Source organism: Rhagoletis zephyria, unplaced genomic scaffold (assembly GCF_001687245.7).
Source record: "Rhagoletis zephyria isolate East Lansing unplaced genomic scaffold, Rhagoletis_zephyria_1.1 Rzeph_scaffold_00334, whole genome shotgun sequence".
NCBI classification, from domain to species: domain Eukaryota; kingdom Metazoa; phylum Arthropoda; class Insecta; order Diptera; family Tephritidae; genus Rhagoletis; species Rhagoletis zephyria.
The window spans coordinates 45,614-60,975 of record NW_016157418.1 but is presented as its reverse complement, the minus strand read 5'-3'; the positions used below and the strand labels follow the sequence as shown (position 1 = coordinate 60,975).

Genomic DNA, 15,362 nt, shown 5'->3' with positions numbered 1-15,362 from the left:
ATGTTTAAATTAATTTAGTGATTAAATTTAATTTAACTTTTTAACAGGTGGCAACCCTCTTTGAAAACGTTTTAAACAAAACTTTCCTATACCTCTTTCGATTGACATCCAGATTGTAATAAATTATTTAATCTTTTAAAAAATAGGATTGCCTTTTAAAGACGTGGCAACACTCTTCAAAATATTTTTAAAATAAAGCTTTCTTAGAACTCATTCGTTTGCCACCCATATTAAAACGCTTAACTTAGCTTATTAATTAAATTGAATTTAACTTTTAAAATAGGTGGCAATCCTCTTAAAAATGTTTTTTTTTTTATAAAGCTATTTAAAACTCGTAATTTTGGCGCCCATATTTTGAAACTTCGTTAAACTTATAATTTTGCATATAATTTAACTTATTCACTAGGTGGCAACCCTCTTCAAAACAAATCGCTTCCAATGAAGTTGGGGTGCAGCCAACTTTTGATTCAACTAATCGCCCCTAAAATTGCCTGGAAAATCGGCTCATGCGAACACCGTGTAAGACTTCAAGCAAATAGATGTCTTGGTTAACAGAAAAAGAAAGACTCTGGTTTGGGCATAGCGTAATTACGGTCTTATCATGCCAAAGAGCACTCGTGGCACTTTTTCGTTTCGTATTAGTTTTGTTGGAATACCAAATTCAGACCTTACGGCATATTTGTTCTTACAGTAATTCACCCTGGTCTTGAAACCTTCTCTTTTGTCTGTTGCGGCTTGCTATTCCTCGTCGTACCAGTTGTTTTTCCAGAGTCTCTGAAATCCAACTACTTCTTGGCTGCAACAGCACATTGATCCAAGTTCAGGTTAGGGCCTCAGAATATAGCATCCCTCGTCAGAGGTTTTCTCGTGCTGGCTAAAATTTTTCTACAGTGGGACCAAAGACCCTTTTTTAGTCCACCCCCTTTATTGGAATTGGCAAGCAGCGCTCGCAAATGAGAAAGATGTTGAAGAATTTCGTTTTTATGCGGAACGATGGTACGCCTCTCCCAAAGTTTAGGTTAGATTATGTTATGTTGCCAGTCCCGAAAAGGACTCACTTAGATTTTATTTAAATTATCCCTTTGTGTTTCCTCAAGTAGAATTCCTGGAATGGTAACCAGAGATAATCTGTGCGAAGTTATGAGTAGCGTGGGGTGCCCTAAACAAAGTTCCGCATGTAGCAGGGTCCACTCGGAAAAGTTCCTCCGGAGTGTTGATGAAATACTAGCCAAGCTGTTAAGATTCTAGTCTAGTGAATAATAGGCGAATGAGGGGGATGTGATGAGATGACTCCATTTCATCCTCCAAACAGCTACGGCAATTGGGGTCTGTGACGATGTTATGTAACACCGCCTGAGAGGTTCCTAAAGGAAAATCGGCTGTAAAAATCGAAAGCTGGTGTTTAACTAGCTGCATAAGCTCCCTATACTGCTGTCAACAAGCGATCGGAAAGGCCTTGCAACTTTGCAATTCGGGCTTTTTTGCCCAGCGCTCGCTGAGCCGTCTGTAAGCCTGTCCAACCCGGAATAATGCGCAGGTCGAGAAAGGACAAAGTCTGATATGCTGATCAGCCTTGCAGCCTGGCGCTGAAATCAACTTGATTTAGAAATACCCCAAGGTGATTAAGGAAAGGAGAGGCATTCTCCGGCCAATTTCGATTATACTATGAGCGACTCTAGCGGCCTGATTTACGCGTGGCCTTTAGGGTAGATAGATATTTACAAAACAAGGCAGTACTGCCTAAAATCATAATCCCTTGGACTTTAGATGTGGTCTTCATAAAAAAGAAGAGGATTTTATCTGAGCGTTTACCGTTCCTTTTGTTGGAATTTTTTTAACTTGGCAAGTCCCAAGCCCAGCGCACAACCAGAAACTGATGCAAACTTTACGGACCACATTTTTATAACCCTTCCTCTAAGGCATTTCAGAACAAAATTAGTAGACTTCAATGGACCCGTAAGCCGAATATGTCGGATAGGCTCCATTACGCCTCCTACACACTTCGAGCCATCTGTGTGGTCGAGGTGTCCTAAAGTTTGACATTCTTCCGAGATGCTCCGAAAATTCGGTTAGCATTTTTCCAAGGCCTTATGTAACTAATCCTGGACCTTCCCGGTGCTTATTTTGTTTGCAAGTTTTCTGAAGTAGGCCTAATATCGTAAACCGCTATAACTCATGGTGCATTTACATGGTATGAATCTGTTCATAAGCCGTATGAATTTTCCTATAAAAGAAGCACCAACTCTATAAAGAAATGAATGAAAGCGATACATATTTAACATTTCTGACTTATATACTTGGCAAGTATTTTTTTTTTTTGTAAACAAGAAACAAAAAAATTTCATTTCGTGCTAACTTCGAAACTAGAAGCTAATTTTATTTTTAATGTGCTTTAAAAAAGACCTACTGCCAATAAAGTCTTGCGGTTTGCTATTTTTTCAAATGTGTCATGCTTCCATTCAAACATCTATGTGGATAAACAGTTTTTTGTTCAGAAATTGCTTGTTTCCTTTTTTTGTCTTTCATATTAAAAACGTTTGGCACAAGTTGAAAGCATAGGGATGCCGTTTTCTTTCGTTTCTCAATGCATTTTATACTTGAAAAGGCACCAAAATATGTATGCAATACTTTTACATATCGTCATTTAAAGTACAAAACCGCGCATCAAGAAAATGCAAAACCTTGTATGTGAGGTTGCCTAAATTTTATAGGAGAGAGTAAAATTTGTCATAATTCAAAACGGTTCCCTATTTTAAACTTAATTATCTCTTCTATCTCGTCTATTTATCTCTTATGTCTAAGTATCGAAATTTTAGTATAAATGATTAAGGGCTTCATGATAGGAGCTTCCGGTGCTCAAAAATCTTTTTTTGGCACAAATGTCAGTTACGAGGTTTTGCAGAACCACGATACGCGATTTTTTACTTTAAACGACGATATACAGATTGGCGCTTACACAATATGTTAGTGTTTGGCCTAGCTTCTCCTCCCATATGGGGCGTGCACCTTGATTTTGTCACACAAAGGGGAAGGGCAGTTTTACGCCGACTCCGAACGGCAATTGTATTTTGATGAGAAGCTGTTTTCATGACAGAATACACTCGGAGGTTTACTATTACCAATAGAAGAGCGAACAGCGGAGTGTATATATCGATGGCTGAGTGGAAGATCGACCTATCTCGGCAGCCAGTTCGAAAATGCCCTATCTCAGAAAACTTTTCAAAAACGCCCTACTTCAGAATTTTATTGAAAAACACTCTATCTCAGAATTTGGTTGAATAACGCCCTATTTCATAATCCGGTTCAAAAACGCCCTATCTCAAACGAAAATACATTGAAAATAAGCTGAGATAGGGCGTTTTTGAATCGGCAGCTAAGATCGGGTGTTTTCAATAAAATTCTGAAGTAGGGCATTCTTGAAAAGTTTTCTGAGATAGATCGTTGTTGAAAATTTTTCTGAGATAGGGCGTTTTCGAACTGGCTGCTGATAGGTCGATCTTCCACTCAGCCATCGATATGTAATATAAATAAAAAATAATGCGAGGTTCTATAAGAAAATGTACCCAAAATTCTGGAGCAAATGAAAAAATGCTCATTGAAAATAACTCACATGTATAAATTAAATAATATAACTTAAGCGGTTACAGCGCTAAACAAAAGGAAGAGTTAGAAAAAATAGCAATGCGGTTTGAAGGAAACATAAGATCACAAAATGTTTGTTTGTTTGTCGTTAATTCTCCCAACCTTTTTAGATATGACACTCCATTCATTGCATTAGTTTGCAAATATACACTTATTGTTCTACAATGGCAAACATTTTCGTGGGATGTTTTTTCTTTAATTTCGAATTGAAAATACATTACGATCATATTGTACCGAAATAAGTGTGGTATCCCTGCATTTTGTAAAAGCCAGAAAGAAGCATCAACTGTATGAAAAAATTAAAGGGAGAAGTAGACACACCTTCTATAATTTTGACTTATATGTATATTTGGCAAGTCTTTTTGTAAACAACAAAAAATACACATTTTCATTTCTTTGCAAGCTTGGAAAATATAGGCTTATTTTTACTTAATTGTGATATAAAGCTCATTAAAATGTTGTGTAAGGTCTTGTTATCATAGTGCTTTGTATTTTCATTGTCCACCATACGTGAATTGTTTCTATTGAAAAAGATCTAGTACAAAGATTTTTTATTGTTTTGAAATTGTTTGTTTATTGTTTTTAATTTTTAAAATTCCTACATTTGACATGTATGTGAATGGCGGAGTTGCCGCTTTCCTCCTTTTCGGTGGGTTTTATATTAAAAAAGGCATCAAAATGGGAAAAAACCTCCTTGGTATCTCTGCATCTGTTAAACTTTTTATGGGAAGATGTATGAAAATCCAACTTGCTATAATTTCATATGCTTAACAGTATCACAACAGTATGTTTACAGTATCTCCCATAATTTTTCATATGAAAAAATCTATTATATGCATCCCACTCGATATCATTGAATTCCTCATAAGAACATGTAGTCCCTCTATTTTAGCTTATCAACAGTTCATATGGATTCATACCATGTAAATGCACCATTACGTTTTAGCATGTATCCCTCTTTAAAGGACCATCAAACTTATAATGGGGTTGTATTATTCTGGGCTACGCTCATTTTTTTGCCCTTTCACAAGTGATAATAAATTCGAAATCTGGCTGAATTTCCTATCAATGTCACTTTAAGAGCAGCTTTATTACTGGATATTGCCTGCTTTTATGCTCTACAGCCAAGTTAACTAAATTGGTTCACTCACTTTTGTCCACCTTTTAGCTCAGTAATTACAAAAATTGCATTAATACTTCCAAAGACCACATTTTACTGCAGCCACCCCACTGTGCGTTGTTGACTCGCTTTTCCTTCGCTTGCCTCATTTCGTGCGATGCCTTCACTTGTCGAACATTCGGCATACTCGTCACTTCTCATTCGCTTGTTTGCTCATCGTGCCACTCAGCGACTCAGCCACTTCGCCGCCGCGTTCGCGTTCGCGTTCGCATTCGCAGTTACACAGGCACACAGTGCAAAACATCGTCGTCGCTATTACAGAGCACAGAGTAGCCAAGTTCTTTGCTGGCGAAATGTTAAAAATCAATACGAGCGCAACGTTTTCGTAGAAAAGCAATCAATTTTTTCAATTATTCTCTCTATGCTTAGCAAAAGAAAAATTTTCTAAATGTAAAATTTAAGTCAATAACCAAAATAAGTAAAAAAAATAAAAATAAAAAGCAAAATCAAACGTGAATGCATTTGTGGCAACGATATAGCAAAGTAGAGGAGCACCAAGGGTGCCACCAATGCCAGCAAACGGAACAGCAGAGCCAGGAGCAGCCGCAGCAGCAGCAGCAGCAGCAAAGGAAGCAAAAAGTGCTAAGTTCTAGCTGAAACTTGAGTAGACGGTAACGCGTTACGCGAAACGTGTAATACGGCTAACGGAAAACGGTTAACGGGAGTCTTTAATATTCTTTTTTTTATTCTGTTCATCTTCTTCGAGTGCCAGCGTGCATGTGCTTGTGGCAGTACACGCGTTGCTAGTGCGTAAGCAAGTGTGAAATTAGCAGCACAGTGTGAGAAAAGAGAAATTACCACAGCTAAAAGTGGAACGAATTGCTTTTTTGTTGCAGTAATTAAGCGAAAAATTTTACAAATTAATACACAACTTCGATTTTCCCTTTCGAAACGCAAGCTTTCGATTTTTACTACGACGGCGACGGCGACGACGACCACTTCGGCTGCGTCAACCCCCCGCGCGCACACTCTACAACGCAGCCAGCGCGAAAATAAAGCAGGGAATAAGAACAACACCGCACCACCACCACCACCACTAGCACGCACAAGCCAACCACCGACCGTCCTTTCTACACAACGTCGTTTCCGCTAACCAACTCGCCCATTCGCTTGCCGTTGGCTTCGTTGTCGCGCGCGGTAGTAGGTACTACAAATTTTCGCTAAAATTTTCATGCGACTATGAAACGCAAGTCATTGCTAAATTATAAGTAATTACGGTAATTTCGTTTCTTTTCAACGCCTTTTATTGTTCCTCTTATTCCTATTGTAATCGGTCTGTGTGATTCGTCGTGTCGTCGCGCAGCAGCAGCGGCGTTCGCGGTGGTTGTTTCGCGTTGGTGTGTTTGGTGGCGGTGTTAATGTTAATAAACCATAAGTGGAAATTATGGCCTCTTCGCTGTTGGGCCTCACCGATTTAATACGATTCCAATTGGAGCGCATCAAACTCGACGAACTAACCTACAAGGATGAGCTGCATTTGCTGCGCCAGCTACTGGCGCTGGATACTGCGTCGCAACAACCGCCGCACTCGGTGCTCTCGAACGGCAGTAGTCAGGAGCATAACCAGCAGCCGACGCAAGCATGCGCGCCAACGACCACCTGCACGCCAACACAAACGCAGGCAGGCGCGCAAACGCAATCACAACAGTCACACACGCAGGCGCAGACACCTTTGCGCTTGCAGGCGCCACAACACCACCAACATCAGCAGCATTTCGCGACACATTCTTCGCCGCCGCTACCGCCGCCGACGTCACAACAATCGTTGCCGCCGCTGCCGCCGCCGCCGCAGTATCAGCCGAAGTCATTGCCGCAAAATCATTATCCGCCGCCGCCGAGTCAAAGCCAGAGTCAGTGTCATCTCAGCAGCGCGCTCAGCCAGATTACCAATCCATTTCAGCACTCGATTCATAGTCACAGCCATGAACATAGCCAGAGCCAACAGAATCTCTATCCTCCCAGTCATAGTCCGGTGCAAAATCAACTCTGCTATGCGCAAAGTCAAAAGCATCGTCAAAAGCAGCGTCGATTTCAGCAGCAAAATTCCAAGCGCTCCTCACAACAAGTACAGCAGAGTCGCAGCAAGCTGCATGGACAGCCGACGGATAGCGATGGCGCAGCAACTGCTGATGAGTCCAACAATGTCGGCGGCGGCGGCGCCAACAATCACCACACATCGCCAGGTGGGGGCGGCTATAGTGGCGCCGCCTGCAATGGCGGTATTGGCGCACTGGGCAGTAGCGGTGAATTGGCCGATGAGGAGCTGGTTGGTGCAGTGGGTGGCAGCAACGGTGGTGGTGGCGGCGGCGGTGTCGGCGGCAGTGCGGCAACAAATGGCGGCGGCAGTGAGGATGGCTCCAGTGCCAGCAGCAATGCTGACCTACAAAAGGATTTCAAGTGAGTATTGTGCGAGCAACGATTTTATATGTACATATGTATTTGAGTGTCTGTATCTGTGTGTGTAGATGAACGCCTGCAGCGATAGCTAGCGGAAAAAAGCGAAAGGCTCGCATGTACATATGTACATACATATGTATATTGGTATAAAAGATGGTGAAAAGGAAAAATGCGATTGCAGTAAAATCGAACGCACTCAGAAAAAATTTTCGACACTTTCAAGTGCCAAAGCACGAATAAAATTGCTGTGCAGCAGCACTAATGACAACAACAAAACGTAGTAGGCTACTCAATGGCGGCGAAAGTTTCTGCATTGTCACACACACACACACACCAATGACATACGCGCGCGTATCTAAATGACAGCAGAGTTTTTGTGCCGCACGAGCACTTCAAAAAACATGCACAGCAGTCACACACACATACCCCTCCCCTTTCCCCTTTCGGAGTTTGCATAATTTCGTGCCAGTTTGAAAAAGTGCACATTCACACACACACACACACACAACGTACGAAAAAATTGCACTTTTTCCCAAACACAAAATTTAACTTTGCCTCGCTGGTCGCTTGCATGCCTATGCACACATACCATCTTCCATGTATTAATAAGTGTGTTCTCTACATTTTACTGCTGCTTACTTTCTTGCTTGTCTGATTTTTGTTGTTGTTGTTGTTGTTGTTGTTGTTGTGCTCGCTTCAGTTCGGCGCCCATTTTCCGTACGTTGTTGTGCTTATGGCACTTGCGCGCCCACTGATTGCAGGCCAAAAATAAGGTCACGTGTGTCCGATGTGGCACAGTGGCCCAACTTACTTACATATTTTACTAGATATATGTATGTACATATGTATACATGTATGTATGTATAAATACCAGATTACATGGAAAAATGACATGAAAGCCTTGCTTGCATTTGTTGTATTTGTATGTACATATGTATACGAAATTACAGTAAAATGACATGCAGGCAGTAAACGTTGGTGCACAGTGTTCGCTTTGCCAATAAGATTGAAGTAAAAAAAAAAACAAAAAAAAACATCAGCGCACCGAAGCCACTCTGGTAGCGCAATTTCTTTCGTTTTATACTGCTGAAATTTGTAAATAAAAATCTTGATCGCATACCTTTAGCCTTATTCCCTATCCTTGTCTTTGTCATTGTCCTTGAGTTTGTCATTGTTCTAGGGTTTATCTTTATCTTCATTTTTATATTTCCTTATTTCTAACTGTATTTTATCTGTGTCGTTATCTTTGCCTTTACAATTTTATATGTTTTATATTCATATTTGCCTTTGTTTTTATCTTTATCTGTCTCTTTATCTTTTTTATATTTTTCTTTATTTTTATGTTTATATTTATCTTTACCTTTTTCTTCGTCTTCATTTTTATTTTTATCTTTATCCTTATATTTAGCCTTATTTTTATCTTTGTCTTTGTCATTGTCTTTGACTTTATCTTTATTATTATTTTTATAAATTTTTTATCTTTAGTGGAAAATCGGATCGTCTAAGTATCCAAAAATGGAATATGTAAACGGACAAAAATCTCCATTTCAGCCACTTCTTTTTTCAGTTCCATTTTCAGATTTTTTGCTGGCTGGGTTTGAGCTTTATTGCTACCACATAGAAAAATTTATCACGATTGTTTTTAGTCTATTACTATCTGCTATTTTTCATCCGATTTGCATATATATTTATGCGCTCTGCTTTGTAAATATTTCCCGTTAAAAATGTGTATTCCACGCTATTTTCGAAGAAATAGACAATGTGTAAGACCCTTCTCTGAACCGTATTCTAGTACCTTGGTGTCATTCTAGACAGGGAGTGAAACGTTATCGACCGCTGCAGGCAGGCCGACATAGATAAAAAAAAGGGGAATATAATAAGACCCATTATCTTCTACGAGGCCACCGTCTTGTAGCCGGTGTTAAAGAAGACTCTGTTCAACGCCAAGATAGAACGCGTCAGCGTTGCCTTTTTGCCGTAATTATTTACTAAAATTATTAAATTTGTTATTTATTTATCAGATTTAGTAATTTTTGTTTCGATTTGGTAACCTTTTCGATTCGGTATTACATGTTTGTTAAGGAGAGAAGATCATCCCCTCACTCACATATGTACTAGGTTAATACAGGCCCGTTCTGACTCCACATTAGGAAGGGGCATCTAAGATTGTTTATGGGAATGGACTTTTCTTTTCTATTTAAACCTAAGAACAACGTTTTGCGCTTCCTGTTATAAAAATACCAGGTAATCCTAGAACTTTCACATCTGTTTAAAGATGACTATGACTATATTTCCCGGAATGTTGTGGGCGATCGTACCTTTCCTTGCTGATTTATCAGCTGTGTAAAGCCCCTTAATATCCTGTGGGCTACTCTGTAATGCGATACGGAAGAGCAATGCGATACGATAGCCACATACATCGTAGCCTATCGCACCGCATTTCTCTGTTTCGTATCGCATTACAGAGTAGACCCCCCCCTGGTGTACTGCCATCCATATTAGAATTCTAAGTGGGCTCTCTTTCACTTAGATACTTTCCATTGTCAATGTGTGAGTCTTAAGTTTTCAGGCTTGCCTGATTGTCAGCAAAGATTAGGCTTTCTCATTAAAGAACAAGAGTCAAAATTTTGTGCAACTTAGGAGTGTTATGATCTTTATAATAAAAATCATAATTTATGGTTAAAATTATATTTCTATTTTTCGATCAAATTTAACCGTTATTTTATGATTATTTTCAATCAAAAAAGAATTATCGTTTTTTTTCCATACATTTTTTATCATTATTTTTGGTTTTTATTATTTCGATCCTATTATAAACGTTATTTTCAGATTTAATTTTTTAGGTCATAAAAGTTCTAAAACATCTTATGGCTATCGCAACCACCATCATAATGGTTAAAAATGATCGTAAAAAATCGAAATCACAAAAAAATGATTACATTTGATTGAAAATATAAAAATCCAAATTAAGCGTTTATTTTTATTTGTATCTTGACCAAAACTTGACAAATGTGTATTTTCAAGTGCTCCAGAGTTTGCGCTTATTCGCATATACATACATATATGATCATTCTAGAAGTCTCATAACCAAACCTCCAACGGTGCCAAACCGGATGATCTCTCGCCGGCTTTTGGCTTATCCAAAATTGTATGAATGATCAGAGGCCTTCAGATATTTTGTAGCCTGGATGGAAATGAGTATCCATAATGTACCATAAGAGAGACAATCCCAATTTCTGAGAACGATGAGCAATTAATAAATTTGCTTCATTGACTACACTTTAGTTTGAAATCCACAATAAGGTTTTCTGGTGTTACGGATTTCGGCGCTATCGCCGACTTAAAAAAAAAAAGAAGCTAAATAGAGCGCTGAAAACATTAAAAGCGCCAATTGCCTGAAAAACTTGATCTGGCTTTTTAATTTTATGATATCTGATCTTACGATATCTGCTTACGACCTGTTGCCTTCGGATATATGTATGTATGTACACTAGGGTGCCCATCGAAATTTTTTTTTTTGGAAATTTCAAGACACAACCCCCTAATTTTATTCGTTTTTATGAGAAATATTATAACCAGTTTTTTTTTAGATTTTTTAAAGGTCATTTAGAGATCGCGATCTGTCGATTTAGGTCACAAAATACGATCTTGTAGATTTATGAGTTTTTGAATAACTATTATTAAGAAGAGGATATAGAGGCCTTTAAAATAATCTATTGTCAGACTTGGATTGTTGGCATTTTTCATTGGGAAAACTAAAAAAAAGATTTATTATTCTTTTTTTTTTATTTTGGCATGACTTTTCACCACAATTTCAAAATATGTAGTACTATCTAAAATAAAATCTATTTTCGAATAAACTTCATAAAAATTGTCGAAGTTAGGCAACATTTCTTAAATACCGCCTAGAATTTTGTATTGTTTATGTACCGGACTTTCAGAGTTTTTAAGCAGTGTGGCTATGAAATTCATCAATATATAAAATCGCTCTTTTGGGGTGGCACCGCCCATTTATATGATATATGCATATCTCAAAAGCTACTTGACCGATCTCGACCAAATTTAGTATACACAATGCGCTTAGCCTGCTAAAGCACCTTTTTGAATATTTTTGAAATATGTTTAGCTTTTTACCGACCGTTTTAGCTCCAAGGAAATCTATTTAATTTGTGTTTTGATTCGTCGACCAAAATAAAAATAATTTTTATTTGTGATTTGATCCGTTGACCAATCAAGAAATACAATTTGTCTGTTATTTGATTCGTTGAACAAATAAAAAATAAAATTTATGTTCTCGAAGATGGTGCTTGCTTTATATAACAAAAAAAAAGTAAGTGCGCCTGGGCCACACTGGAGAAGTGAAACTTACGTTACATACATATATATTTTGTCTCATAACCAATATACATACATACATATGTGCATACATACTAGGGATGCCAAAATATCAGGAAAATCAGGAATCACGGGATTTCGGGATATTGTTTAGGTAATCCCGGGATTCAAATTGAGTCATAAATTTTATGAGTATGAGTAAAAATTCAATATCTGATAGCATTTAAACATACCATTAAATAAAACTATTTAAAATTTACGATAAACTGATTGTAAAACTCATATATCGCTAGCATATAGTTGAAAGTTGCTAACTTCACTTTTAATGAAAAATCATATTTTGATATAGGAAGCTAGATAAATGAAAATTGCATCGTTTCGAAAAGGGTAAAGGTCCTTGTTTTTTGTTTTCTCGTTTATATTCAATGAAAGCGAAATTTGCTAGGGCCAAAAAAAGTTCCGAAAATTCAATAAGGCCAAAAAAGTTCGAAATCCTTTAATAAATATCGAATCCCTCCGATTCGTATGGAGTTTTGCTTTGCTTTAAAGAGGCAACAATTTTTTTTTCAAAGTTTTGCGAAATACTTGAAGAAATGGCTATACGAAGTTTTTTCCTATCCGGTGCAATTTTTAAATTGGGACTTAACAACTTTGCACTCTACGCTAGCGATATTTATTAAATCAGACAAATTTTAAAGTAAAACATTCTTTTAATTGTATTTAAAAAACCATGTGATTGTATGTGATGTGAGGTACTTTTAAAAATGACGATTATTAAAAAAAAAACATAAAACAAAAATATACAAAAACAATTTCTCTAAACATGTTTATTGTACTCTACAAAGAAATGACGAATGGAGAATTTTTTGCCATTTGTTTTCGCAATTTACTAGAAATTTTGAGGGTGTACGAGTCAAACGGATCTCAGAATCGGATTCAGCGGGTCGAAATACATGTTGGGAGTTGGGTCTGGTTAAAAACACACACCCCTTTTTTTGCCGGTGTTGTTATTATTGCACTTACAATGTTTTCGTAAGAGCAGCAAAGCATTCAAAGCGGAGTCTTCTAAGCTTGACCCGCAGTTTTTACATACAAAACCTACTGATGGAAAACATATGTATTTCGTCATCAACACTTTTAGGCTGAACTGTCAAAAGGTAGACATAATCCATAATGAACCCTATCTCCCCCATTACAAAATATTTGAACTTCTTTTACCAGCACGTCGGTCAAATTAAAAGTTTTTCGATTTGAGGAAGTTTTGAGTGGATTGATCTAAAAAATTTTCTAACTTTTCCTTAAAACTCTCTGTTTCGTTTACATATTAGCGACGCTATGAGTAAATTTATTGAAATCTTCTTCAAAAAAGGCTCAGACTGCAATTTAAAAGTACAGTTTCAAGCTTTTTGTTAATTGCAGTCAAAACGGCATCCCGGGATTGGCATCCCTAATACATACATACATCTGCTTCTGCTTAAGGTTATATTTTGTTGTCTTTTTTTTTTCTAGATCTATACCTCCTCCTTTATCTTCATTTTTATCTATATATACTCTATCGATAACAAAATCGATAGTAACATTCAATAACACATACATAGACAACAAAACCGATAAAAATATCGATAACAAAATCGGTAAAACAATATCGCTAACAAAATAGTTAAAAATATCGATTACAAAATCACTAACAAATCGATAAAAATATCGATAACAAAATCGATAAAAAATATCGATTATTATATCGATAGGTTCCGAAAATATCGATAGCAAAATTGATAACAATATCGATAAAAATTTGGATAAAAAATCGATAACAAAACCGATAAAAAATATCCATTATTTTAATGATATGTCCCGTGAATTCCGAGAATTTCTAAAATCCCAAAATAGTTCCCAGATTGAGTCTGTGTGGCTCTCTCTTTATCTACCTTTATTTTAATCTTTCTTCCCCTATCTTGATCTTTACTTTTATCGGTATCCTCATCCTACTGCCCCCTCTTTGCCTTTACTGTTATGTTTATCATTTTCTGCATCTACACCTCCCTTCACCTTTGCCCTTATATATATAAGTAAAGTGTTAAAATTTAACTTGGTCTTCATTTTTGCCTTTATCTTTGTTGCTGTTTTTATTTTTACCTTTGCCTTCATCGTTTTCTTTATCTTAGTACGTAGTCACCTTTACTATCATTCTTGTATTGGTCTTTTTCTAAGTGTTCTATTCTTTAACCTTTTATTAGCAAATTTTTGTTAAATTAATACCATGTGCATACACTCGGGAAGCACTTGTGTCAGCCCCAACCATTTCCGTAGCACCATTTCCGTGTGCAATTTCCGTTGAATTTGCCAATTTACTCCCAACCAACCAACCGCCGCGGCGCCGCTAAAGAACTTTCACTTAAAAAAGTGTTTCTAGTCGGAAAATCAGGAAAAAATAGGTTTGCCACACAAATCAAATCACAAGTAAATTTTATATTCTATTTGTACGACGAAACAAATTGAAAATAAATTTTATTCATGATTTGATTCGTTGAACCAATCTCAAATTTATATTATTTACGATCTAGGATTTTTGATACAACATTCAAATCAGAAATCAATTTCGTTTTTGGATTCGGGATTTGAGTAATTAAAAAACACGCAACCCTGGCTAATATTCTGTCAGCTCCGCGGTCTTGTTAACCGACTTCCAAAAAAGGAGGAGGTTATCAGTTCGTTGGAATATCTTTTTATTTTTTTTTTTATTAATTTTTTTTTTGTATCTTTTTTTTGCTAAAAATTACTTGTTGTTTTAAGTAAAGTGCCGTGAGCTTTGCTACAGTACATTGGTCTGGAAAGTGTGTGCCTCTGTTCTGTACAATATTTTGTGGCCTTTAGGTCAGTGTTGAACAAACTTGTGTGCGAGGAACTGTTGGTTACGACGATTTATTTTTCATATAAAACCCCGTAGTTCTTGGGATCCATCATTTCATTACTTCGTAGACGCACTTTCAAGCTCATCTATCAGCATATTTTGGAGCTGTTTAAGAAAGAAATTTGGGCTAACCAGCATTTGCTCTGCAAATTCTCTCAACATTGTTGATGGCATGACCTTTTTTTTGCTTAGGGCAGAAAAAACCTATAATTTGCTCATCCCCGCTACACTGTGCGTCATGCGATTTGCTTGTGGCATGCAGACTTATTTGTCATACCGTGCACATTTATATGAGCCTTACAGGCATGTGTTACACGACAACACTAACATTCATATTAAAGACTTCTAGGCATACGGCAAACACATCGAAGTCGGTCTTTGTGTGTGGTGCCAATCTAAATATGTAGCAGAAACAGTATGTTTGTGACCTCCTGTCGGGCACCCCAAGTGTATGGAATTGGCATGCCATAACGTGTCGTGAATTTTTTATTATTGTTTTCGTATTAATTAAAATTGATTTTCATTTGGCCTCTCACGCTCCCGCTCTAGCGTTGTGTTGGTAGATTATCCTTTCTGCACTTTTCAGCCATTTTTTGTGATTGTTTTTTACACTTTTTGGTGTTCGTTTTTTATTATTTGTTTTACTTAACTTTAGGCTTGATCCTGTGCACCTTTGCATTACCCGCTCTTTGCTCGGTGAAAGCTCTTTGCTCTTCTCCATTGTCGCTCAACCTCACCTGACCTGCCAAAGCGATTAATTGAGGAACATGGCAACTTTTTTTTTTTTTTTTAATTTTTATCGTGGTAATGCACGAAATTTATATTTATTTTCTGTCATTACACTTGCAAAGGTACACCCATACATGCATAAGCATGTAAAAAATATGATGTTGGTGT

The 15,362-nt window shown here is 37.3% G+C and overlaps 2 protein-coding genes across 3 annotated transcripts in view; one reads left to right on the top strand and one right to left on the bottom strand.

Moving 5' to 3' along the window:
• The window catches only part of ZnT35C (solute carrier family 30 member 3), a 220,484-nt gene that overhangs the window by 160,683 nt on the left and 44,439 nt on the right, over nucleotides 1-15,362 (bottom strand). The gene's annotated exons all lie outside the window — the stretch shown is intronic.
• dao (down and out) overlaps nucleotides 5,520-15,362 on the top strand; it is a 42,688-nt gene continuing 32,845 nt past the window's right edge. For both annotated transcript variants that reach the window (XM_017610716.1, XM_017610715.1), the window contains exon 1: nucleotides 5,520-7,219. In XM_017610716.1, coding sequence (XP_017466205.1) covers nucleotides 6,207-7,219 — 1,013 coding nt within the window. In that variant the 5' untranslated portion in view covers nucleotides 5,520-6,206. The remainder of the gene's footprint in view (nucleotides 7,220-15,362) is intronic.